The following is a 25,916-nucleotide window of genomic DNA, read 5'->3' as shown; positions in this document are numbered from 1 at the left end:
CCGAGACCAAGGGGACAGGTGCTACCTCCCAACTGCGTGCCATGCATGGAGTACTCTACTTGGGCCATGTCTAATTACACAGCAGCCCCATGAGGCTGGGGCTGGCACTGTCCCCATTTTATAGACACGGACACCATGGAGCTCAGAAAAATTACTGGGATTTGTTTTTACTGACAGGGCCTCACTGCATAGCCCTAGCTAGCTTGGAACTGACTAGGTAGACCAAGCTATCCTGGAGCTGGGATCTTGAAGGCTGCCTATTCTGTTTGCTACTGAGGACAGATGTCAGGGATGGTAGGGGACACCAGCCCAACTTGTCAAATTCTATGGGACCCATGGCGGATACCTGGATTCTGACAGCATCATTAATCCGGTGTGACTCTAGACATGTGGCTGTCCCTCTCTGGGCACCAAGGTTTCATCTTCCACTTAGGGCCTCATTCCTGGTTTTTAACAGCCCAAAGGCTGACGCATAGCTCCTCCATAGGCCACACTGGGCACCTGGAGACTTTGACTTCCTTGTTCCTTTACGTGAACCTAGAGACTCCAGAAGGGGTTTCTGTGGCTTGTGTGTAGAAAAGTCTCCTGACTGGGACAGATCTACCCGCCCCCTGCACCCATCCCAACCCTCTGTGTGTGTGTGTGTGTGTGTGTGTGTGTGTGTGTGTGTAGAGACCGGAAGTTGATATCAGGTGTCCTCTTCTAGTGCCCACCACCCTAGCTTTGGGGTCAGGGTCTCTCACTGAACTTGAGATTTATTGTTTCAAGTAGGCTGGCTGCCCAGAGAGCCCCAGGGACCCTCTTGTCTCTGCACCCAGTGTTGGGATTACAAACGTGGCCTGCTATGCCTGGCTTTTTACATGGGTGCTGAGGACCCAAACTCAAGCCTTCACCCTTGGGAAACAGGCACCTTACCCACCAAGCCATCTAGTCAGCCCCAAGGGAGAGACTTTGTTTTTCAAAATACAGTTTCTCTGTGCCACCCTGACTGTCCTAGAACTTGCTCTGTAGACCAGGCTGGCCTCTAGTTCTCTTGCCTTGGGAGTTTGAGGGGCAGGATTAAGGGCATGCACCACTACCACCTTTAATTCTAGAGGAGAGGTTTTTTTGTTTGGTTGGTTTTGTTTTGTTTTGCTTTGGTTTTTCAAGACAGGGTTTCTCTGTATAACCGCCCTAGCTGTCTTGGAACTCACTTTGTAGATCAGGCTGACCTCAAACTCACAGAGATCCGCCTGCCTCTGCCTCCTGAGGGCTGGGACTAAAGGCATACACCATCAACGTCCAGAGAGAGTGGGCTTTTTATCAAGCCTGTTCTACAGTTGAAGAAAAAAAGGCATGGAATATAAAAGAAATCATTTATTTAAAATGCAACAGCCTTGCTCACCCCCACATCCCTAGAACTTCCTTTTCTGTGTGTTGGTTTTGCTTTGCTTAGTACCCCCACCCTTTTTAGTCTGTTCATTTTATTTGTTTGGGTTTTTGGTCTTGGAGACAGAGCCTCACTCTGTAGCCAAGGCTGGCCTTGAATTTGCAACCCTCCTCTCTCAGCCTCCTGGGGTTACAGGGTTGTACCTCCATGTTTAGCAGCCATAGGACTTTCACCCACGCCTGGCACCTGACCTTAATTTGAATGAATAAATTGTGCACCGAATATTTGCCAGACTGTGGTGAGTGCCGGCTGAGTGGTACAACGAACATCAAAGGGCTTCGGATCCTGGAGACTCACAGGTGGCCCCCTGAAGCCCAGCCCCAGTGAGCTATCTGAGGTAGACGGCCAGCGGGGCCTCTGTCCATCTCCTAGCCAGCCTCAGCCAGTGCAGCAGGTCTGAGTACCCCAACTTTGGGTCTCACTTGGTACCAGTAAAACCCACCTTGTCTGATTCAGCAGCCCCAGGCTCTCCACCTGGGGTTGTGTGGCCAACTGGGGCTCAGAGGACAAGTTGGGGCACACCCAGGCTCCACACCCATCTCCACAAATGAAAGGGGCATGCAGAGTTCGTGATAGGGTGAAATCAAAGTGGGCTTCAAGGAGCACACCCTTGTCTGGCTACCTGGGGGCAGGGAGGGACCCACTACAGGATGAGCAGGCATCTGCACCCGTCTGAGCGTTAACTGAATCCTAAATACCGTGTTCTCTGCGCCATCACTGCGGGCCTGTGTGGGTCACTGAGTCAATCTGCCACAAGGGTTCCAGCAGCCTGTTCTGCCTCTGGGCAGCCTCTGGGCCCTTTCAAGACAGGCCAGCAGTGACTTTGCCTTCCCCATGCAAAGAGCCTATCCCTGCTTATGTAGCAAAGGGCACGTTACCTCCTATCAGACAGGGTCTCATTAGCCCATGCTGGCCTTGAGTTCTCCACATAGCTGAGGATGACCTTGAACTTCTTATCCTCCTGCTTCCAGTCACCCCAGTGCTGGGATCACAGCTGTGAGCCTTCACTCTTGGCTTACTACAGGAGATCAAACCCAGAGAGGGACTCGAGCATGGTAGGCAAACCCCTATCAGCTGAGCTCATCCCCAGCCTCTGACATGCTGGCTTAATGTGGTGATTATCCTTATCAGACTCCGGGCCACTAATTTGTCCCTGAGACTTTACTATCTGTATGACAGTCATTCTGTGAGCTCTGGAGAGCACCTCCCAGTCTGGACGCTGTGATAGTCATTCCCCATGGGTTCTGGAGAGCACCTCCCAGTCTGGAGAGCACCTCCCAGTCTGGAGAGCCACGTGGAGGAGGTTATTGCTTCCTCCCACACCCGCCACCCTCCCAGGCCACTCACTTGGGGAAGTTGCCACCGATGAGGATTCTGCCCAGTGGGTATTCTTTGTTGCCCACCCTCACCGGTGGGCTCACATCCAGGTTGCCGAAGGAATCCAGGCCAGAGGCACCTGCGTACTGGATCTCCCGGGTCACGTATCCGAAGTCAGGACCCTAGAGAGGCACCGTCAGAGCACCCACAGACAGGAGGGTCAAGGGGGAAGGAGCTACGCTTACAGGAGGGAAAGATACCAGGCGCCTGCTCCTCGGGTCTCCGCACCTAACTCTCTCTACCCACTGAGCAGTTCAAGATCTAGTCAGTGCCCAGAGGTGGGTAGAGAGCTTCCAGGCCCTTGGTCAAGCAGCATACATCTAAAGGAGTCGTGCATGGACGGGCATGGAAGAGAGACCATGGATACGAAGTGAAGGGAGAATGGAGCCCACCAGGCCTGGGCCAATGGCTCGGGAGGTAAAAAAAAAACACTCGCCATGCTAGCATGAGGATCTGAGTTTCTGTCCCAGCACCCACATAGAAGTTGGGTGTGGTAGCACCACACTCTTGCAATTCCAGTGCCGGGAGGCAGGGTAAAACCCTGGGACTCACTTGTCAGCCTCACCTAATTGACAAGTCCCAGGCCAACAGGAAGACACTGTCTCAAAAAATAAAGAAGAAAGAAAGAAAGAAAGAAAGAAAGAAAGAAAGAAAGAAAGAAAGAAAGAAAGAAAAGAAAAAAAGAAAAAGAAATATAGTGGATAGCTCTTGAGGTATGGCACCCAAGGATGACCTCCAGTCTCCACATGTATATGTGTGCACACCCTCACTCACACACATACAAATACCCCACACATTAAGACTTATGAGCCGCTGGGAAGATAGAGGGCTCATGCCTCCTGAAGTATGTGCATACCAGGAAGAGAAGGCGTTCAGCACGCTCAGCCTCCACAGTAAGCCAAGAAGAAGGAAGTGCCATGAACCCAAAGGGAGTGGAGGCCGAGGGGAGTCACAGAGCCAAGAGCCAGGGTGCTCTGGTTCCCCCCCCACACACACACTTACCCTGCAGGATTCATTCCCTCCATTGCTAATATTCCTTTACTCAGTGTGAAGATGTGTTACCGTGATTGGTTTAATAAAGAGCTAAGTGGCCAATAGCTAGGTAGGAAGAGGTTAGGCAGGACTTCTGGGGACAGAGAGAGGCAGCCAGACACAGAGTAACTAGGACATGCAGGAGGAGAGGGGAAAGCTATAATCCACATGGCAGAATGTAGATTAATAGAAACAGGTCAGTTTAAGTTATAAGGGCAAGTGGGACAAGCCTAAGCTAAGGCAGAGCTCTCATAATTAATAAGAAGTCTCCATCTAGTTATTTGGGAACTGGCTGGCAAGACAGAGAAAGGCTTGCTACACCCCACCCCACCCCCATTCAGGTCTGCTAGCTACAGGCTTGAGACACCCTATTCCCAAACTCCCACCTGGATCTGCACTGTCCTGGCAAGAAGGGACTTGGGACCCATAAATCCACAGAAACTGGGCCACCTCAGGAGAAGGTGCCACCAATTGTAAGGTACAGAAACTTTGTAGGTACCAGCTGGGGTTCGTGCATGGGTGCCCCACTGGCTCCTTGCCTTGGGCAAGTTGCTTAACCTCCCCAGCCTCGGTTTCCTTGGTAGTGAAAAGGAAACTTTATAATTAACAGTAATTAATAATAAGGCAGAGTGTTTTGTGGATTGAGTGTGAGAAGCCATAAAAACAAGGGGACACTCTCCAGAACCGGTGCACAGGGAGTACCACAGTCCCTGGCAAGCTTGCTAAGGGTACACTGCCCCTCAGAGGCAGTCTGGTCTCCAGGACTGCTGTTTCTGTTGACTCCCACTGAGAATGACCCCTGGCCACTGAGAATGACCCCTGGCCACTGAGAATGACCCCTGGCCACTGAGAATGATCCCTGACAAAGAACATTATTGTTCTGTCTCTCCCAGGATGGGAGACAGTATAATGGGAGTGGGTTTCTATTTGCATATTATTTACATACAATTTGCATTCTTAGCTCGAACCAGCCACCCACTCTCCAGGTTGCTGTTATCACCCCCAGCAGTATCTGGACCCTAAAAGACCAGGTGAGGCTCCACCAGGGCTCCCAGGAGAGGAGCCACCAAAGTCCTGCATCCCCCACTTCCTCCCTCCCCACCTCGTGTACTTGGGTTACACACCAGGATCTTCTTAAGGGCGAAGTCCCTCAGGCCTCTGTTTCGAGGGGAGTCAAAGACCACAGGGAAGGATTTGTGAGGGGCTTCGATGTAGCCAAACTCCATCTCGTCCTGCGTGAGGAAGAAAGATCTACAGCAGGCCTTCTCAGGGGCTTTCAGGAAAGCTGATCCCAGACAATGACATCACCCAGGTCCTGGAGAGGACACGGGGCTGGGGGTGGGGGTGGGGGGAGGCCTCCAGGGTTCTATCCAGAAGACCCGGCCCCACGTCAGGGTGCCTGGAGGAGACAGGAGAGATGGCTCCTGTTGGAGGGTGGTCTTCAGCTCTGTGCCTGTGCTGTTCTAGCATGGGCCACACAGGCCCGTGTCCCCAGACTTTGCAGCTGGATGTGCCTGAGCTCCCGTACTCCCAGGCACCCGCCCCCCATCCTGTTCTTCTCTGGACCAGCCTTTCACCCACCTGGATCCAGCGATCGTTGTGATTGTCCACCCGGGGACAGACCACTAGCTTGCAGTTGGCCTTCAGAGCCAGGTGGGCCATGTCCTCCAGGAATTTGTCATTGCGGCCATGGGCGTCTGTCACACTGCAATGACAGTGACTGCCGCTGGGACGAGAATCCAGCTGTGCCAGACCCTGCATCCCTGGGCGCTGAGCCTCAGATCCATCTCTACCCTGGAGAGACTGGAAGACTTGTGGGTGGGCATCTCATCCCTAGATCACATCAGGTGACTGGTGCCTGAGCAGGGCAAAGCCAGGCTGGGGAGCCCAGAGAGGCAGGGTGCCTGAACTAGCCCAGGCAGGCAGTCCAGGGTGGCTATGGAGATGACCTTGGGCTGATGCCACTGATGGAGGGGCCAGTAAGTGGGCTAGCCTTGTCTTCTCAGAGCAGAGAGTGATGCTGAGGTCTCTGAGCAGACAGGAGGCTGGGACACTCTTGGATCTAGGTGGACAGATGGCCTTTAGTGGCCACATCCTCTTCCTATGAATTTGCATCTGGCCCAACAGGGCTTGTCTTCCACTCCTAACCTGTGGTATTTCAAAGGTTGACCAGCAGAGGCCACTAGATACTAGGACATAGCAGAAGTACCAGGAACACCCAGCATGGGCAAGACTCAACAATGGATCCTGTGACTGGGTCCCTAAGTCCTCAGAAGATGCAGAAGTGACCTCAGAAGGGTGAGGCCAGGTCCCTACAGTTCCTGGCACACATGCAGGGCCCAGCCCCACAACCCAGATTTTTTTTTGTTTTGTTTTTGTTTTGTTTTGAGATAGGGTCTCAAGTAGCCGAGGCTGGATTTGAACTCCCAGTCTTCGACTTCTTAAATGAGGGATTACAGGCCTGTACCTCCACACCTCAGCCCAGTTATGGCTGGGCCTCCATAACAGGTGGGGAGCCTGCAGACTTGGAGCTGGTGCTGGTGACAGCGGTGTGACCTCTCCTGCAGTCCTGTGGCAGCTCAAGGCTGTGACACCATCCCTGAGTGAGGGCTGGCCAGCATTACCGCTTATCTTTTGGATTGGGCAAGGTGGGGCTGTGGGGAGGGCTCACCTGCAGACATACAGCTCCAGGGGTGGCTGGGTGTTGGGGGTCATGATCCAGGGGGCCACTCGGAAGGTCACGCTGTCTGTGAAGAGCGACACCTCGGAGAGGGCCTGGGTGAGAGGAGCGCTCTGTGACTTTGTGGGCTCCAGGCTGCCCTCTGTTCCCCACGCCCCTCCCATGACCCGGCCCCCTTCTAGCACTCACCTCTGTGCTTACCAGGCTGACACTCAGAGAGATCAACCCTGAGAAATTGGTGTCAGGGAAGGCGAGCCCTTCCACGTAGAACTGAATGTCGCTCTCCCCGGGGTGCCGCTCCACCTCATAGACCTCGTGATGGGGTCCTAGCACCTGCTTGTAGTTGGAGAGGGAGGTCCCACCTAAGGAGAAGAGGGTCAGGCCAATGTGGGGACAGGGTCTTTGGGGCCGGAACCCTTCCATCTCTGAACTGCCCAAGCATAGTGACCTTGGTCCAATGTCTCAGCCTCTCTGAGCTTCAAGTGAACTGTGCTAGAGAAAAGCATCTAGCCCAAAAGGTGATGAAGACCCAAATGTCCATCCATAGCGGCTATAAACAGATTATACCCAATAAAGTACGTCCATAGACGTGTGCTTCTCCACCCACAGAAAGCAATGAGTGCGCGTGTGTACCACATAATGGATGACTCTCATTTGTGGAGACAGAAGACGGGAGTGGCATCTGTTGCGGTTGGATTTTTATTGGGGTGATTAAATTCATCACCACTAGACTAGACCCCAGTCCCCTAAAGCCACAGATTCTGATTAGAAGAGTCTAGCAGTTCAGCCAGGATTTGAAGCCAGGCCCTAGCCTCCAAGGTCCCTTGCCTCTCCTTGATTGCTTGGGTGGGGCCCCCAGACAGCAAGAGTTTGGTGTTGGCCTACTGGCTAGAGGAGCCAGCAAATCACGTGGGGTCAGGGAGGAGCCTAGGTGCCCAAGAAAGTGGGCTTGGCTTTGTGTGTCTGGGCTTCAGTTTCTCCCTCTGTACAATGGGACCGGCAATTGGGCCCCATCCTTGGCTGCCATACTGTGCCCCGGGGAGAAGTCACACAAACCACAATGAGTTACAAAACAGTGACAGAGGCAGAGAGCCAGGGAAGGAGGACGGGGATGAGACAAACCGCCACCACTCACCTCGGGCACAGAAGACCCTCAGCCTCCTGGAATCGGGCAAAGACACCTTCAAGACCAGCTTGTGGCTTTCAAAGAGTTCATCAGGGCCACCGCAGCTCAGCACCATTGGGGACATGTCCTGCAGGTCTGGGAGAGTGACTTCTGAGACAAACGCCCCCACCCAAGACTGTTGTGGAATGTTATTTTAACTAGGCAAAGATGTGTTACATTCGTGTATGCTGCTGTGCAAAGTTCTGTTACAGCTGTTGATGCTGTATTTGTTTAACCATGTACAGATGTGTGCTTAGTTATGTAAAGATGTGCTGTATAAGCCGGGCGGTGGTGGTGCACGCCTTTAATCCCAGCACTCGGGAGGCAGAGGCAGGCGGATCTCTGAGTTCGAGGCCAGCCTGGTCTACAAGAGCTAGATCCAGGACAGGCTCTAGAAACCACAGGGAAACCCTGTCTTGAAAAACAAAACAAAAAAAAACACCAAAACAAAACAAAACAAAAAAGATGTGCTGTATTTGTTTCACCTGGACTGTAGTTAGGCAGGCGAGGGATAAGCGGGGCTAGTGGGCAGAGAGAATAAGTAGGAGAAACCTAGGGAGAAGAAGGAAAGGAAGAGAGAGAGAAAGAGAGAGAGAGAGGCCTGGTGTCAGAAGCCAGGCGGCTGCCAGCTGGATGTGAGAAGTAGTAATAGTAAGATACACAGAAGGAAAGAAAGGTAAAAAACCCCAAGGCAAAACACAGATGAAGAGAATCAGGTTAAGTTATAAGAGCTAGCAAGAAATGAGCCTAAGCTAGGCAGAGCATTCATAACTATAAGAAGCTTCTGTGTCTTGATTTGGGGGCTGTTTGGTGGCCCAAAAGAAAGCCTGGTACACAAGACCCCCTCTTTCCCTCCCTCCTCATCTCCCACGTCTGCTGTCACTCACCCTCCAGTGACCTCAAATGGCTGGCATGCAGGTCCTCCCTGGACCCACGGACGTCTCTGTCGCAGTTTACCAACAGGATGGCCCCAGAGCCCCCGGAGCCCCAGCGCCAGGTTTTCTGTGGCACACGGGAAACTTGGGTTAGTCAAGCCTGGGAGTTCTGGAACTAGACATGGCCTGGGTTAGCTAAGTGGTCAGCCCAGAAGTTTTCATATTCTGTGTTTGTTCAAAGAGTTAAAGAGGGGCCGTGGACACGGGAAGCAGAACTTTAGTAAGGCTCAGACTCAGAGTCAGCCATCCTTGTGCAGTGAACAACCTGTGTGGCTGTATGCAGTGGCTCTGCCCAGCACCCACAGTGGAGGAGCAGGGTGACGTCACCACATGGCTCTGCCCAGCACCCACAGCGGAGGAGCAGGGTGATGTCACCACATGGCTCTACCCAGCACCCACAGTGGAGGAGCAGAGTGACGTCACCACATGTCTCTGCCTAGCACCCACAGCGGAGGAGCAGGGTGATGTCACCACGTACAGAAATGGCCACATTAAGACAGAAGTCGCCTCATCTTGATCTCCATGAAGAAGTCTCTCCCATTCCAGCATTTCCCTGGACCTAACGTTCGTCAGGGCCTTGCAGGGCCTTCCAGACTAAGGACCAAGCTGCCTGACTGTAGGGTCACTACTGTCCTCAATACCTGATATATTTTCTCCATTTGGCAAGAAAGTAAAGAGAAACTCTGGGAGGAAACCCTTAGGTTGCACAGTTAATCTTCAAACCCAGGTCTCTGGGATGGCACAGGCCCATTGCTGGCTTCCATGACACCCATGACACCCTTGCCCACCCCTCTGAGTAGATGCCACCCTGTGCCAGGGTCCATGCCATGGCTTTCATTGGAGCCCCTGCCTACAACCCCCTGGAACGACCTTGTGCAGGGTGAATACACAGCCTTTCATTCGGGCATCCTGCCCCATCTTGTCCACAATGCCTCGAGATCCGGGCTGACTCTCTGGATCTTTCCCTACAAACTGTAACTCCTGCCCCTGTGTGGACTACATGCTTCCCACGGGACAATGCCATCCTCCTTCCATTCTTCATGGCCTAGCTGTAGAATGCCACAGCCCCCTCTACCGGAAAGAGGTCATCCAGTTACTCAAAAGGCCTTTTGTGAAACACCTGCCATGTTGAGAGGTTCCGACAACCCCCTCCCCTCCATAGAAACTGCAACAAGAAGAATAAGGCAGACCAGAAAGGGTACGTGTTTTTCCAAGAGCCACACAGCATGTCTGTCTTGGCCTAAGCTACTGATCACTTGAGCCAATTTGGCCATCCTCCCATGAACAGTGCCAGCATCACCCAGGTCTGCCTGTCAGCTCCAGCTCCACACTCTCGGGGTACCCAGCGTCTCACCTTGTCACCGGAGCCTTTCTTCACCTTGCCTGTGCGGCCCGTGTCAGCATCGAGGGACACATCTGCAAAGGTCAGACAGGTCACCTGTCTCTCCCTGTGATGGCAGGCCCAGTCATCTTGACTCCCACCCCAGCTGATGAGGAGCCCAACTCTGGAGACTCGACATCTGGCCCTGGGGCTCCGTCTAGAATGGCACTGGTGGATCTGGTGTTGGAGGGACACAAGTCACTGGCTTGGCCATGTGTGTTGGGTGACTATGACCCTGGATTTCTATGCCACACACAGGGCATCCTTAACTGTAGTCACTGGGGACCCATGGTCAGGGTCTGTTGTCTTCAGGGAAGGCTGCCGTTGTCTCTGGATGAAAGAGGCACGTGGCTCTTTGTGGTTCTAGGTTGAGTCTTAGGGGTCCAGAGACATGTGGGACTCCCATGAGGAAGCCACTGTGGCTCAAGCGGGTAGCGATAACATTTCTAGACTATTGTCCTAAGCATTGCTGGGTCTCCATCCCTGTGGTCCTGGACAAGTTTGGTGTTCCCAGGAGACAGAGGGGAGAGGCGGCTGGCTCCACCTCACCTTCACCATGCTCCAATAGCTACCATGTCCACAGCCGGGCAGAAGCAGGACTCACCAACACTAGTGAGGTAGAGCACGCTGTGACCCAGGGCGCGAGCCTCCGGCGACTCGAAGTAGGACACCTTCACCTGTGAAGGAAGTTAATCCTGAGAAGTTGAAGCGGGGGACATGGGGGCCACACCCACAGCTCTGTTGTAAGTCAGTCCTGAGAGCCATCTAGGAAGGGGACCTGGGGCCACACCTACAACTCTGTTTTGAGGCAGAGGCAAAGCTCTTTGGCAGTTATGACCTGGGGTGCTGTTCCAGGGTGCCAAGCAATTCGAGGAGAAAGGAGCAGGGCTACAAAGAGGACATGGTAGCTCCAAGACCTTCTGGATATGAGAGGGACAGACAGAGGGACCACTATCCCTGCTGGCCTAGGCAGTTTGACCTCCCTGGGCATCGTTCAGTCTCCGTACTGAGGGAATGACCATTCTGGTCCCATGAACACAGTGAATGTCAGGATTTTGCCAAAGTCCAGACTCCCACCCCATCCCACTTGACCCATGTGACAGGATTCTGTCCAGGGAAGGTTGCCACAGGCCACCATGTGCAGAGCCACACACAGGTCCTACTTGGTCCCATCCAGAGAGAGCACTGGGCCAGGAGATGAGGGAACATTGTGTGTGGGAGACACTAGGACCAGCGGGGAGGGGTCAGCCCAGAGGTGGCTTTCTGGGTATGCATGGAGGCTTGACTGGGTGTGCTGGGGTCCCGTGTGAGTTCATATGAGCGTGGCCACGGACTCCTGCTGGGGGAGCACAGATGTTTGTGGGCAACTGGAGGGAGTAACAGAGCTGTGTGGATCTGAGGGGCGACCAGGTTGTTCCCGTGTGCTGTGTGATGTCGGGGTGGATGAGGTGGGCTATGGGTCTGGGTCTCTGTGTGGAGCTTGGGGGTGACCAGGTTGTTCCTGTGTGATGTCGGGGTGCACAAGGCCTGAGTCTCTGTAGGGATGTTTCCAAGATGACACAGAATGGGATATAAGCTAGCCTGAGTTATGCTTACCTTGAGGTCATTTAAGTCCTTACTGACTTTGTCTGCCACCACCACCACATCCACGTTGGCATCCAGGGGCCAATGGGCCCGGCCTGTGGGCTCTGCCACCCGTGAAGGATCATAGACCATGTAGATCTTCACCTCAGAGCTCCCAGACACCCCGAAGGTGTTGGCACCCTTGGGTACATCACTAAGGAAAGAGGGGGAGCGACAGGGGCTCAGAGTGTGACCGTGTGAGGCCGAGACTGGAATGTCAGCTTGGAGGGGACACCTTACCAGTGGGACTGGGGGCCCTGCCTCCAAGTCTCTCTGCTCTAACCACATGGTCCTCCCTTCTGGTTCATGAAGATGCCAAGCCTCCCTGCCTCAGAACCTCCTTGTAGCTGGAAGCCTGCCCCCAGCATCCACAAGGCTCACACCCTCGGACTTTAGGGCTCTGTTTAAACGCCCCCTTTTCAGCTACCCTCCGCAGATGGTTAAGGTTAATCGAGAGCATCAAGAAAGATCTAGGAGGGTGTTGGTTATGCACGCCTTTAATCCCAGCACTCAGAAGGCAGAGGCAGGTGAATCTCTGTGAGTTCGAGGCCAACCTGGTCTACAAGAGCTAGTTCCAGGACAGACTCCAAAGCTACAGAGAAACCCTGTCTCGAAAAACCAAATAAATAATTAAAAAAAAAAAAATAAAGAATGACGTAGGAGTCTGGACCTTAGCACAGGCCTCTGAGGGATTGTCTTGATTACATTAATTGATGCAAACAGGCTGGTCAGCAGGTGAGATGGGTTTGCCACCAAGCCTACTAATCTGACTTCAATCCCAAGGCCCGGACGGCAGAATGAAAGAACCAGCTCTATCTGACCTCCAGTCACATAGAGCACACACAGAGAATTTTAACGTAATTTGTTAATTGGTGTGGGAATACCCATCTCAATTATGGGTGGGGCCATTTCCTGGGCAGGGGATCCCAGACTGTACAAGGGCAGAGGGAGGGCTGAGCAGAAGTATGGCTGCTCTCACGGCTCCCTTCTGACTCTGCATACGTGGCCACCTACTTCCGGCTCTGGCTGCCTGACTCCCCACTATGATGGGTGCACCTTGAACGGTGGACCAGGTTAAGCCCCTCCTCCTTTCAGCTGATTTCACTGTGTTGCTTTATTACAGCAATGGGAGGAGAAACTAAGATACCCCTCCCCCTACCCTTCTAGCTAAGGCTGCATCACCTGCGTACCTGCCCTTCCCTGCTTTACCAACAGTGGGTGTCGCTGTCTAGTTGTCCTGCCAGCATAGTTCCAGAGGGCAGCCAGTTTGCCATGTTTGCCGCTGGATCCTCAGAGAGTGTGCAGACACTCAACAGACACGTGGGAGGAAAAAATGGATTTCCACTTCCTGCCAACCTTGGGGTTCCCTCAGTCCCATCTGCACTGGAGCGGGGTGACGGTACCCACTGACATGGGCCCCACCTTACAGCAGCCTCTCCCTGCCCACCTGACACCAGGTACCCAACTGAAGCGCCAAAGGTCTTGGCCCTGGAGACATAGGGATTCATTAGTCTGCTGGGCCTCTCAGCTGCTGGACCACCTGCGTGGGGTCCTTCTGCAGCCACAGTTGTGAGGTGGACACAGGCTACTGCGCACCCAGGGTCAAGTCAGCAGAGTCTTTTGACTGACGGATACAAGCTGCCTATCTCTGTCAGACTCTCGCCTCGTCTCAGGCCCCCCGCAAAGCCCTCTTCCCTGAGGAGCTGTGCCCTAAGGAGACATCAGAAGAGGGGACACACACTCATGTCTCTCTCCCCCACTCTCCAGTGCTCAGGGCGGTCTACCCTAGCGCCTGTAGCTGATGAAGTCACTGAAGACAGGTCCACTTACAGAGGTCCCCCTGACTACAGAGACAAGGTGGGAGGCTTTTCTCACATCCTTCTGAGAATCCATCCATGTACACCTCTGGGAAAAACCCTCCCACAGCCTCTTCGTAGTCACCCTGTCCCTGCCAAGTAACTGTCTTCATTGACAAGAGTGATGATGGCCATAATCCCTCTGGTCACACCCTAGGGCTCCCCACAGCCCCACTGATGAGGCAGAAGCAGAGGGCAGGGGTCCCCTGAGCCACCATCAGAGCCTCCTTCCTGCTGCACTCCCATTGCCATGGAAACTGCATATGTCCCATCCCCTCCACTTCTTCCAGGCCAAGCCCTCCTGCAGCCTTATCCCCATGATTACGGCCATTCTGCCCGCACAGCTTGGGGCCCCAGCTGGTCCTTGCTCCTCCCTGTCATCCCAGAGCCTTGAGCTCTATATAACCAAGGATGGCCTGGACTTCCGGATCCTCCAGCCCTTGAGTGAATTGTTCAGTCACCAACACGTACAGGGCCCCTTCCCTCCCTCCCTGCTGGCTGTCCCTCTGCCCCTGCCTCTAGAGGGCACCAGCTCCCAGCACTCTGCAGTCTGCCCTCCCCCCCTCCCCCCCCCCCAGGTTTTATTTGGCAATGGCACCAGCTCCTGACCCCAGGCTTCCAATGCAGCTGCCTCCATCTGGCCTCAGGCATCTCTGTAGCAGGCCCCACACACTGTCCTTACTAAGGACCAACCGGCTGTGAATTGCCCTGTCAGCACCCATGGAACCACTGCTGAATCCCGACACTCCCACACCAGGCCTCAGTCCCCTGACCTGACCCTCTCAGCCTTTGAAGCTTTGGTCCTGGGACATTTTTGGCCCAGCTTTTCCTCTGTCAACTGCCTAGTTTAACTCCAGCAGCTGGAGGCAACAGATCCTCTGGATCTATGGCTGCTGACCTTGAAAATGACCTCTGACACTGCCTGACTGTTGAGCTCTCTGTCTGTCTCTGTCTGTCTCTGTGTCTCTGTCTCTCTCTCTCTCTCTCTCTCTCTCTCTCTCTCTCTCTCTCTCTCTCTCTCTGTCTTCCGCTAGTGGAGCAGATGGAAGCTCTCAGCTACTGCTCCGGCACCATGCCTGCCTGTCTGCTGTCATGCTCCCTGTTTTGTCACAGGTTTAATGGTGCCACATCCCTGTCTAGCCACCTTCACAGGTAGGGACCAGTTGTGGCTTCCCTTGAGAGGCAGCCATAGGTAGAGCAAGCCTGCAGAGCCCTTCCCTGGGGCATGGAGGAGCCTGTCCAGCCCGATTCTGCTGCCTTCAAGGCTCTGGCCACCCTCACCCCGTCTATGTTAGTAGCGGGTACCCTGCAAGGTCCCAGGGTGGCAGCAGAGTCATGGCTATTTCTTGTGGTGCCCGAGAGGGGCAGGTTTTGCCAGGAGGGTGCTGTGTGTCCTCAGCTTCTCATTCCCTTGGCATCCTGGCCCTACTCCTCCTAGAGCCTCAGGCATTGGACTGGCATTACGGGTCCTGTGGGTGGGCCATGAGTTAAGGGACAAGCGTGTGTGGGAGCTAGGGTAAGCCCAGAAAATCCACAGTTGGATCCGCTTCTGGTATACATTACCATGCTACCCAATGCCTCCCATGCTGCCTCTGCGGGGTATCTTGCTGGGAAGCTCCCAACAGTGTGAAGTTCTGGTAAGCCCCCAGACTCACAGTCAAAGGAAGCCTCCTCTCTAAAATGAAGGGGCAGGACTGGCATGGTGGTGCATTCCCCTAATCCCAGCACTGGAGAGGCAGAGGCAGGCAGATCTCTGTGAGTTTAAGGCCAGCCTGGTCTGCATAGCCAGGTCCAGGCCAGCTGGGGTTACATAGTGAAACCCCATCTCAAATGTAATGGGGAGGAACCAAAGGGGCTATATTGGTTGGTTTTTGTCAACTTTGCACAAACGATGGCTATTTGGGAAGAATTCAGAAAACGCCCACATGAGATTGAGGGGGTTAGACTACTGTGGGCAATGCCATCCCTGGGCTGGTGGTCCTGGGGTCATGGAGAGAGAGCCAGTAAGCAGCACTCCTCCAGGGCCTCTGCACCAGCTCCTGCCTGCAGGTTCCTGCCGTGAGTTCCTGCCCTGCCTTCCCTCAGTGATGGAGCGTGGCCTTGGCTAGCAGCTGGAGGAGGTTCCTCACACTCTCCCCAGTTAGAGAACGGTTCCTTTTGCTAGGCCGTGGCAAATAAAGCCTTTCCTCCCCCACGTTTCTTCAGTCATGGTCTACATCACAGCAATAGAAACAAGTTAGAACAGGGGCCATGATCACTTCGGCTGTTGCTCTCCAACCCAAACCGCCATCTTCATATCCATGTCCATTGTCACCCTGAGAAGTCTCCCCAGGCCTCCACAGAGTGTGACCTCTGGTCCCTGACCCACTCCGCCTTGGTTTTTCTCCTCCATAAAATGGGCACATTTACAGAGCCACCCCCTGGTCTGGTGAGGATTCTGGCGATGCTGTAAAAAGTTGTGCTATGTTTGGTAGCTGCCGCTGTCACTCTTCTTGGTCTGTGCCACCTGCCCTGGCTTAGCACCACTGCCCCCCTCATCCTTGGCAGCCTACAACACTTGGGATGTCTTCAGGTCTGCCCATATGCTGGAGAGCAGGGGTGCCAGCCTGATTCGTCCTGGAGGGTCTCCTGCCTGGTGCCAGGAGGACGGCCAGCCAAACCAGCCGCGGTGGAGGCCATCAGAACCTAGAGAGTTCTTAGAGAGCAGCAGCAAGGGGGAGTGCAGACTTCCCCAGTCTGCCCACTCGCTTAGTCAAGGTATACCTGCCTGCGTGCCAGGCCGTCTGCCTGGACTGCTGGAGGTGCGGAGGGGGCGGGCTCCGAGCACCTCATTTAGCTTAGTTTGACATACTCTTGACCTCTTTACTTCCCCACAACCCTCTCAGGTGGGCGTTTCTTTCTCTGTTTAAGAGATGACAACATTGTCTCAGAGAGGTGAGGTAACTTTTCTCAGGTCACACAGCAGGGAGCCACACGGTTATCCTCCCATCTCTCACGTGGGCTGATATCATAAAGAGCATGTGACCGGGGCATGTCCTGCTGAAGGGAGATCACATTGGAGGTCGTGGGAAGGACTTGGAAATGGCAAACTCCCATCCAAGCTCCTCTTAGAGGCTTTCTTTGTGAGCGAGCCTGGGAGACAAAGCAGGAAAGTCACCATCCTGTTTCTGTCCCTTCCTATCTACCTAATCCTCTCAAGGTTAGCCAGGCCAGAGCATGGTGACTGTGACTTTCTGGTTCTGAGAACAGTGAGCACACACTTGATGTGCTGTCTGGAGTCCCAGGGGGCTCATCTTGACCAGGCCCCACCCCAGCAGGCCACAGTCTGAGCGCTTCCCATGCCAGGCTGCAGAAGTCTACCTTTCAGGCCACATGTCCCTCCAGGCTAGGAAGCTTGCCACCTGGTCTCAGGAGAAGGGTAAAGAACGAGACCTCTGTGCCACCCACACACACACAACTGGGGGCATTGCCAGCAACTGAGACATCGCCAGCAGCTGAGCTGGAGCTGGCTAGGCAGGGCTTATGAGAGGTCTGGGCTGGGTGGTGGCCCAGTAGGAGCAGGAGGTGCGTGCTATCTCATAGACGGAAACAGGGAAGGTCACAGGTTCAGGTGACTGGGAGCTGAGGATGGGTGGCAGGTCAGACCCTACCACACAACTGGCAGTCCCCCCAGGCTGACCTGGTCCCCAAAGTCTCTACCTCTGAGAGCCACGAATGCTTCTGTTACATCTGCTTTCGGCTCAGTCTGAATACCCTTGTACTGTATGGTGTGGGCACCATGGGACACAGTAAAGAATGGCACCCGGAAGAGGCACCGTGGCCCCTGTTCTCTCTGACTCCATCCCCAGCCTGTAGAACAGGGGTGATGCCTGGGTGTACAGAGCAGAGAGGAAGCCTGAGTAGTCACGTATGGTTTACTGCAGAGATGAGAATGAAGCCCAGAGCATGCGCACTGCCATGCCCTGCCCTGCCCTCCTCCCACCCCTTAAACAGACCCTGGAGCATGGCACATTTCCAGATATCAGGCTCCCCTGAGGTAGAGATTATAGAATCTGGAATCAGGACGACCTGGGCTCAAATCCCAGCCCCAGCAGTTAAATTCAGAAAGTCTCTCAATCTCTCTGTCTTAGTCTCTTTGCAAAGTGGAGATTATAGTGATTTCTGCCTTGCAAACTTTCTGTAGGAGTTAACAAGAATATTGTGGGAAGCACTCCCAGCAGCCATGGCCACCGCTGCTATGAACCAGGGTCTGGTCTGAGAGGTGTGAGGAATGGGTACCACTTGGGAAGAGAGACGCGGGGTCTGAGAGGCGTGAGGGGTGGGCACCACTCAGGAAGAGAGACTCGGGGTTCTGAGAGGCCTGAGGGGTGGGCCCCATACGGGAAGAGAGACATGGGGTCTGAGAGGCGTGAGAAGTGGGTACCACTTGGGAAGAGAGACACCGGGTCTGAGAGGCACAAGGTGTGGGCACCGCACAGGAAGAGAGAAGGGACCCATAGAGAAAGCTGCAGTGACCCTCTTCACTCTCAGCAGACCAAGGAGCCAGACCAGTTGGACGACCACACAAACCAGCGTATACAGTGGTGATTGATATCTAAGATGCCAGCACACAGGAGGCAGAGGCAGAAGGAATAGGAGTTCAAGGCCGACCTGGATTATGTAGCAAGACCTATCTTAAAATAAATAAGCAAATAAAACCAGGGACTGGGGAAATAGCACAGTTGGTAAATACTTGCAAGTATAAGAACCTGAATTCAAAGCCCAAAACCCACATTAAAACACCTGGGTGTGGGCTGGAGCAATGGCTCAGTGGTTAAGAGTGTTTACTGTCTTGCAGAGGACCCAGGTTCAATTCCCTGCAACCACTAGACAGTTCACGTAACTCTAGTTCCAGGGGATCTGATGCCGTCTTCTGACCTCTTTGAGCACTGCATACACGCACACACACACACACACACACGAGACCGACAGATAAAACAGCCTTAAGAATTAAAATAAAATAAAAACCTGGGTGTGGTGGCTCATACACCCAGGAAGACTCCATAGGAATCTCCCTAGAGATCACTTTCCAGAGAGTGTATTCTAATAGGCAAATCCCAGGTCCCTGTCTGAAAGAAGCCAGGGTAGATGGCTCTTGAGGAAATACATCCAAAATTATCCTCTGACCTCCACAAACATATGCACATGCAGGGACACCAACACACACACATGCATGCACGTACACACATACATGCATGCACGTACACACATACACACTTGCACACACACGCACACACACCACATATACACATACAGCACACACACATATCACACGCACACACACAACACACCACACACGCACACATGTACACCACATACATGCACATACCACACACACAGCATACATACAGAGCACACACACACCACGCAATGCACGTTTAGGAACAAGAACAAACATCCCGCACATTGTCTCTCAGTGAGTTCCCCTCAGCAGACACAAGTCAGGTGGACTCAATGCCCCAGAGCCCAGCAAAGCAGGTGAGAGTGTGTGCTGAGTGATGGGGCGGGGGGGGCAGGGGAGATAGCAGGGGGCTCTTCAACCAGGTGGAGAGGGCACTCAGCAGCCAACCTTGGCTTTCCCCCTCGGTCCCCCTTTAGCCGTTTGCAGCCGGCAGGAGTCATGAAGGGTCATGGCTGGGCCAGCACCACGCAGACACATTTCCTTAAGGTGTCCACCCTATTGGGTGTGTCCGTGACCTCTCCTTCCCAGAGATAGCGATCGGTAGCTCAGGAGCACCTTGCTACTACACCCTGTGGTTGCTCAGTGCCGGCTGCCTAGCCAGCCCAGGAGGAAGGCCGTCAACTGGCAGGTCTCCCCACAGTGGGTACAGGGGCCCAGGTGGCAGCTGTCACTCTTATTCTTCGAAGCAGGGGAAGACTAGAGCCTGGGACCAAAGTACCCCGAGAGAAAGGGCTCTGATTGGGAGTCAGTGCAATGAGTCATGTTCCTCTCGCCAAAGCAGATCTGAGGCCTGTGGGTGATGAAATTCCTCACTAGTACAGTGGGAGGACGAGGGATGCCGGCTGTATGGGCACACAATAGGTGACATCACCCCCACCTAGCTAGCCTGAGAGAAAGCAAGCCCAAGGTCACACAGTCTGCAAGGGCCAGTACGACCCCTCAGCTATTCTGTTTCGAGAAGCCACCCAATTGGCTACCTCTGGGAGCTTCTTCCTATATAGTGCGCCCAGGTGTGTATTGGTGGGGTGGTGGAAGGGAGATCTAGCCCTCCTCTCTCCTCACTACGACCAGAGATTGGGCCCACACTCACCCACGTCCAGAGCCTTGGTGGCCCACCTGGCTCACAGCAGGCCTACGGCCCTTGGGAAGTTGTGACCTGTCTTCTGTCCAGCCTAAACAACTCTATGCCCAAGACCTAAGCCAGGAAGTATGGTCAGATGTATGGCCCCAAGGGCTTGTTGGAAGCACTTGCTAGTAGGGTTACAAGTGGCCTTGAACTCTAACACAGAATGACTGGGGTCCTGCTCTGGGGTCCAGGCTGTACTTGGAGGCCCAGACACAGAGGCCAGGTTTGTGCCCCTGTCCACAGGATCCAGCTTTCTCAGTTCCAGCACCAGGTCTGGGTGCTTTGGAATCCTGGCCTTTTCCACTTGTGGCTGGGTTCCATCCCTGTCCTCTCCAGATGTCCAGGGTCCTTATCCAGCTTGGCATGTCCCTACCCCACACATCCTGGGAGGCAGGGCCACAGTGAAGGCAGGGAGCACACTCATCAAATGAATGCATCCTGAAGATAGAGAGGCATCCACACCTAGGCGGTCAGCTCCTCCAGGTCCACACTATTCAAGGACAGCAAGCACTGGACCTGGCTGGACACAGCCCAGCCGTCACCCTGCCCCATCCCCCAGGCCCCAAGAGACCCTGGCCCTGGGTCCAGGGACGAGAAAGCAGAACCAGGGCTTGAATGTGAAGCTGCTAAGAACCCAGGAGGAGAGGACCCAAGGAACAAGTCACACGCCAAGATCCAAACGACAGAAAGAAGAGGCATGAGGGTGCCAGAGGGCTGGATCCCCAGCCAGCTCAGCACTGTAGGTGGCAGCTCGTTCGGAGGAACTGTCTGTGGAACGTAGGGAACGGACCTCTGAGACCAATACCAGTTCCAGGTTTTCCGTTTTGACAGTATTGAGGATTCGACCCAGGTGCTCCTGGCAAGCACTCTACCACCGAGCTACACACCAGGTCTCTTTTCACTTTTGAGACAAGGTCTCACTTAGTGGCCCAGGCTGTGCTTGGACCCGCAGTCCTCCTGCCTCAGCCTCCCGAATGGTGGAAGGACAAGTGTGTCCCCTCATCCTGCCTGATGCCAGAGCTGTGCGGATGCCCACTGTCCACTCGCTGTCCTGCATCTGATGGCTCTCAGGCCACCATGAAACCCAAACAGGGCCTCCTCTTAGTGGCCTCATAGTCCAGGAACAACGTAAGCCTTTGGATGTGACCTCCAAATAAGGGCACCCCTCCTTCTGTAGGTACAAGGACAGGCTGGAGCAGTGAGAGAGAGAGAGCCCAGCCTGGTCCCAGTGGCGCCTACAGCCTGTCAGTCCCTTGAATTAGGATCCCATCAGTCCTATAATTACTTCCCTGGCGGCCCAGCCCAGCTTGCCCATGCCCCAATGAGTTCTGAGAGCACTGATCTACACTGGCAGCCAGACACTGAAGGGCATTGCTGGTTTTGGAATTCAGGAGGCCCAGGAGATGCTCAGGCATGGTCCTCCCCGTGGCTCCATACTCCTGCATCCCAAACCCCAGAGCTATAGGACTGGAAGACCCTATTTGGCTTTGCTGAAAGGTAGGAGAGGGTGTTGAAGCTGCCCATTGGAGTGAGGAGGTCAGGGTGATGACATAGCCTATTGGGGATGGGAGTCACAGCCTGCTGGGGAATAGGCTTCAAGTACTGAGATAACCCATGAGGAAATTGGGACAATGGTGCTGAGATAGCCCAATTAGGGGGTGGTCTGCAGCACCGGCTGAGTCTGGTTACCCCTTGGTACACAATTAACCACACATCCGAACATTTTTCCAAATAGCCAGGCCATGCGGCCCCTGGGGAATGAATCACTTCCTCTGATGTCACCTTAAGCGCCATCACCTGGAGGCTCAAACTCTGGGCAGCTCAGGGACTGACACACCAACCACTTGGGGGGCCTTCCTCTGGCTTATCAGCAAGCAAGACCAGTTCTAGGCCTCAGCTGGAGCTACTCACCAAGCAAAGGGGTGAGGGAGCCCTAAGTTCATCATTCATCATCAAGTGTGACCCAGCTCCCACTCAGCCCCTGGGGGAGCCTCAGGCTCCTGGAAGCCCCACTGGCTTGCCCATCCAAAGCACCTTTCCCCACTGCCACTGATTTCTGGGCAGGAGAGCCCTCCTCAGGGAGAACTCCTATGCTACCCCGTAAACTCTGGGTAGCTGTGATGCTGGTCACTACTCAGGGTGCAGAGTGACACATTAATCCCTCCTAGAGCCAGTCAGGGGACTCCACAGCCAAGACGGCTTCCTCTGCTCTTATCTGGGTCTGTCATCCACCACATATCCTACCTTGTTCTTGTCCCCTCTCACTTCTGAGGAGCCATGGGAAGAGCAGACATGGGGGTGCCCACAGCCGGCACAGCCTGCCAGGCACCTACAATGGAAAGGGTTCTTCATATGCACGTCTCAGTTACCCCCAAGCCATGATGGGGTTCCCATTGACTCTCAGGGGCAGTGGCATGCCCAAGATCTCACAGCCAGGGACCAACAGGACAAGGATGCGCTAGCTGAGTACATATCCTTCATGCTGAGTTTCAGGGGGCCTGGTGCACCCAATCTGAGTTTGGCGCACACGGTAGAGATAATCTGTTGACAAAGGCAGACCTGCCTCCCTGCCAAGTGCCTTAGTAGAGTAACACAAGGCTGAGGTTTGAAAGAACCTTCTAGAAACAACCTTGTCCCTAGGCGAGAGCAAGAGCCTGGGATCAAGTAAGGGGGACCCATGGGCTCTCCTTCCCTGGCAACAATGTCAAATCAGGACGGCCAGAAGCAGTACAGGAGGGCTAGTATCCCTTGAGTGTCAGCTAAACTGCAGGCTGCAGGATACGGATGTCCCTCCCATGCCATTGCTAAAAATTCACTGGGGACTGGCTCTGAAGTAGAGCACTTGCCTAGCAAGTGTAAGTCCCCAGGAAGTGCCAAAACGTTCCCTATCTCTGTCTCTTTCCTTTCCCTCTCCCTCCCCCAGCTCCATTCAGTGGACTCTTTATTCCTGAAATCTAGATTCCTATGCTAAACAGACAGGAGTAGATACGATCCCCCTAGGCATATAGATCTGACGAGACCAGCCCGAGCACTGGTCCCCAGCAGCAGATGGTCACAAGTTCCTGCTTATCCCTCCGCATTCCTGTCACCTGGGTCCCACACCACTACTAGAGAGGGGGACAGTTAGACAAGGCATCAGTGGAATTCAGGTAACTGAACTGCTTCACCCGCCTTACTGGGCAAGCACAGTGACTGAGTCCCAATAGTGATCTGAATTCAGATGGTGCACTGGGAACCCCCAGCCCTCAGCACCTTCTGGAAGGCACCTAGAGCTCCAGAGGCCCCAGATGTCACCATAACCACCTTCCCCAGCAGCCAGCCGAAGAGCTGAGGCTGTACTGGGTCCCTGCATCCCTGTCTAGACAGAGCCAGGACAGGGAAGACTTGGGTCAGTGGGGGAACTGATGTCACGGCTGTCCTATTCAGATGTCTCTCTTGCCACTATCAGAGCCACCATCAAGGCCACTGCGACAGTTGTCATCGCCAGCACCACCGTCATCTCTTGCCAGCCCGAGTCCCAGGCGGTGCTCCAGGATCGTTTCTTAAATTAAGTCATTGAGTTATCCCTTGGCCACTCCCTCTTAATCCTAGTTACTCTGGTTGTCCCTGGCTGGCCTCCAAGGGTCAAGATGTCACATGCACACCCCTAACCACAGAGAGGTGGAAAATTGGCAAGACACGGAGGGAGGGAAGGAGGGAGGGGGACCCAACCCTCTTCCCTGGCTTAGAGCCCCAACTCCTTCTGAAACTCCACTTGAAGACTGGCATGTAGAACCCAGACAGAGCTTGGTCCCAAAGACGCAGATTAATCTTCTGAGGCTACCCTCATTTAGGGACTGGACCCAGTGTCCTGACCCCAGAGCACCTGGGTAGACCCTATTCCCTTCCCTCCCAAGCTCTGGAGCCAGCTCCACCTTCTCTGGTGTCGAAACATCATCCTGCCTACACCCTCCTGCATATTCTTTGGCCTGGGGATCTCCCACCAAAGCACAGGAAAATGCCCCAGCTCTTACCTGTAGACATTCACCAGCGTCTCCACACCTACCACACACACGGTATGAGTGGGCTTCTTCAGAGATAGCTGCACAGCTCTCTGTGGGGCCATCCTGTGCCCAGCTCCCAGCCTTCTGTTTGGGCTAGCTCAGGTGCCCAGCAGCCACAAGCCCCGGCTGCCTCCCCGGCTCCCCAGCTCTTCTTGGGGACACCTGGCTGCCGGGCAGGAGCGTGCGTTCTAATGGGTTGGTGCTCTCTCCTCCCTTTTAATTTCACCCTGCAACCTGGGGAGCCTGCCTGAGCCTGGTCCCCACCTCCTGGCTCCACGCCCAGTCGCCTAAGTCATGGACTGTCAATCTAGGAGGCTGGGAGGGAGGTGTCTGAAGCTCTCTGTGGGGTGGGAAGGGGCCCTGGGAACAGCCCGGTTTAGCTGCCAACAGGAAATTCAGGGGGTCTAGTCATCTCACTCTTAGGTTCTCATGCCTGAACCCACACTGTGTTAGCCTTTCTGAGGGCTCCATGTGAGGCACCAGCTAAGCAATTTGTAGATCCTGTCTCCTATGTGTGGCAAGCCAGTCTTCAGGGTCAGCTCAGTGGATGAGCATTGGATGGTTCAAATCCCAGCCACGGCACTCAGAGCCACTGAGGGGACAGGGTCACTTAAGTAAGCTCTACGTGACTGCGTTTAGCCATGTGTCCAACAGCTGCTGTAACAGGGAACCTATGGGGTGAGAGGTCAGGGCAGTGGGAGAGAGTTATCCTGGCCTAAAAGACGTGCTGGTGGCTGCTCAGGTCTCTAGAACATTGCTAGTGAGGGGCAGAGATGCCTGTCCCCAGTTCCATCTAACCTACACACCACATGGTGAGGCGATGTCCTGGTGCCCAGAATTCAGGGGGCACAAGTCAGCGGTGAGCACCCTTGACCAGCCACAGGGGTGGGGACTTGATCAGGGTCTCACAGTGTTAGCCACCATCCCTGGCTTCACTTCTATGACTTCATTCCCACAGTGGCCCCATGAGGAGGGTCTGAATTGTCCCCACGCGACCGTCGAGGATGGAGGTTTTCTCAGGTATCTTACTCAGCCTTCCCATTAGCAAAGCTAGGACCAGAGGCGGTGTCATGTGACTATGGTCTACACACCTGCTTATGCACCATCCCCAATATTGTTTTCTTATTCAAGAAAATTTGCTGCCTTAAAGTTGCAGACGACCTGTGGGGGAACGTCAAGAAAATAAAAGTTACACAGAATGCGTTTGTTAATTTTGACGTATGTTCTTCTGATCATATATGTGTAACTGTGTGTATGAGAGGGGACAGGCACAAGCACAGACAAAGAGACAATTGAAGTGGCTTTGTAATTTGACTTTCTTTTTCTTCTCTCTTTTTTTGCTGAAAGCCCAGCCTCAAACTTACTACACTGCTCAGGATGACCTTGAACTCTCCATCCTCCTGCTGCCATTGCTGGCATTCACTGCAGTGACACCCAGTTTTATGTGGTACTTGGGATCTGTTTAGCTGGGTGGTGGTGGCACATGCCTTTAATCCCAGCACCTGGGAAGTAGAGGCAGGCGAATATCTGAATTTGAGGCCAATCTGATCTACAGAGTGAGTGCCAGGACAGCCAGGGCTACACAGAGAAACCCTGTCTTGAAAAAAAAAACAACCCTTCGTTTTACCTATAGACATCAAGGCTAAGCCTCAGTTTTCTTCCCAGATACAGAATCCAGAAAAGCAGCTTTTCAGAAGTGGTCTCTCTACCACTTTTTCCCCAAACCAGAAGAACCAGGACCCCAGTAATTTTGTCTAAACCTATCTGGCGGTAGAAACATAGCCATTTCCCATGAAACAGAGTAAGGAATGTCAAGTGAGCTCCCCCAAAGTACACAGGCTTTCATTGAGGAAGTCTGGATGGATGAAAGGAGGGATTGATGGATAGACCGGTGGAGAGATGAACAAAGGAACGAGTGGACAGATGGGCGATGGATAGACAAACAGATGGAAGAGAAGAGACAAGGGAGGAGGAAGCTGAATGACATGATGGGGACAATGGCAGTACTGATGGCAATGAGGTCTGCCATACTAGTAATCACAGACCCA

General features: G+C 53.9%; 1 protein-coding gene across 1 annotated transcript in view; it reads right to left on the bottom strand.

Moving 5' to 3' along the window:
* Positions 1-23,930, bottom strand: part of Padi1 (peptidyl arginine deiminase 1) — a 31,653-nt gene extending 7,723 nt beyond the window's left edge. Inside the window, exons 1-11 of the mRNA XM_038334761.1 lie at positions 23,839-23,930; positions 11,596-11,776; positions 10,604-10,676; positions 9,973-10,034; positions 8,571-8,685; positions 7,654-7,779; positions 6,708-6,880; positions 6,510-6,613; positions 5,420-5,543; positions 4,963-5,070; positions 2,777-2,928 (exon numbers count right to left, since the gene is read on the bottom strand). Of these exons, the coding sequence (XP_038190689.1) occupies positions 2,777-2,928; positions 4,963-5,070; positions 5,420-5,543; positions 6,510-6,613; positions 6,708-6,880; positions 7,654-7,779; positions 8,571-8,685; positions 9,973-10,034; positions 10,604-10,676; positions 11,596-11,776; positions 23,839-23,930 (1,310 nt within the window). The remainder of the gene's footprint in view (positions 1-2,776; positions 2,929-4,962; positions 5,071-5,419; positions 5,544-6,509; positions 6,614-6,707; positions 6,881-7,653; positions 7,780-8,570; positions 8,686-9,972; positions 10,035-10,603; positions 10,677-11,595; positions 11,777-23,838) is intronic.
* Between the last annotated feature and the right edge of the window lie 1,986 nt (positions 23,931-25,916).

This window comes from Arvicola amphibius, chromosome 6, assembly GCF_903992535.2.
Source record: "Arvicola amphibius chromosome 6, mArvAmp1.2, whole genome shotgun sequence".
NCBI lineage: Eukaryota > Metazoa > Chordata > Mammalia > Rodentia > Cricetidae > Arvicola > Arvicola amphibius.
Note: the sequence above shows the minus strand (reverse complement) of the source record. Positions and strands in the feature narration are given on the sequence as shown.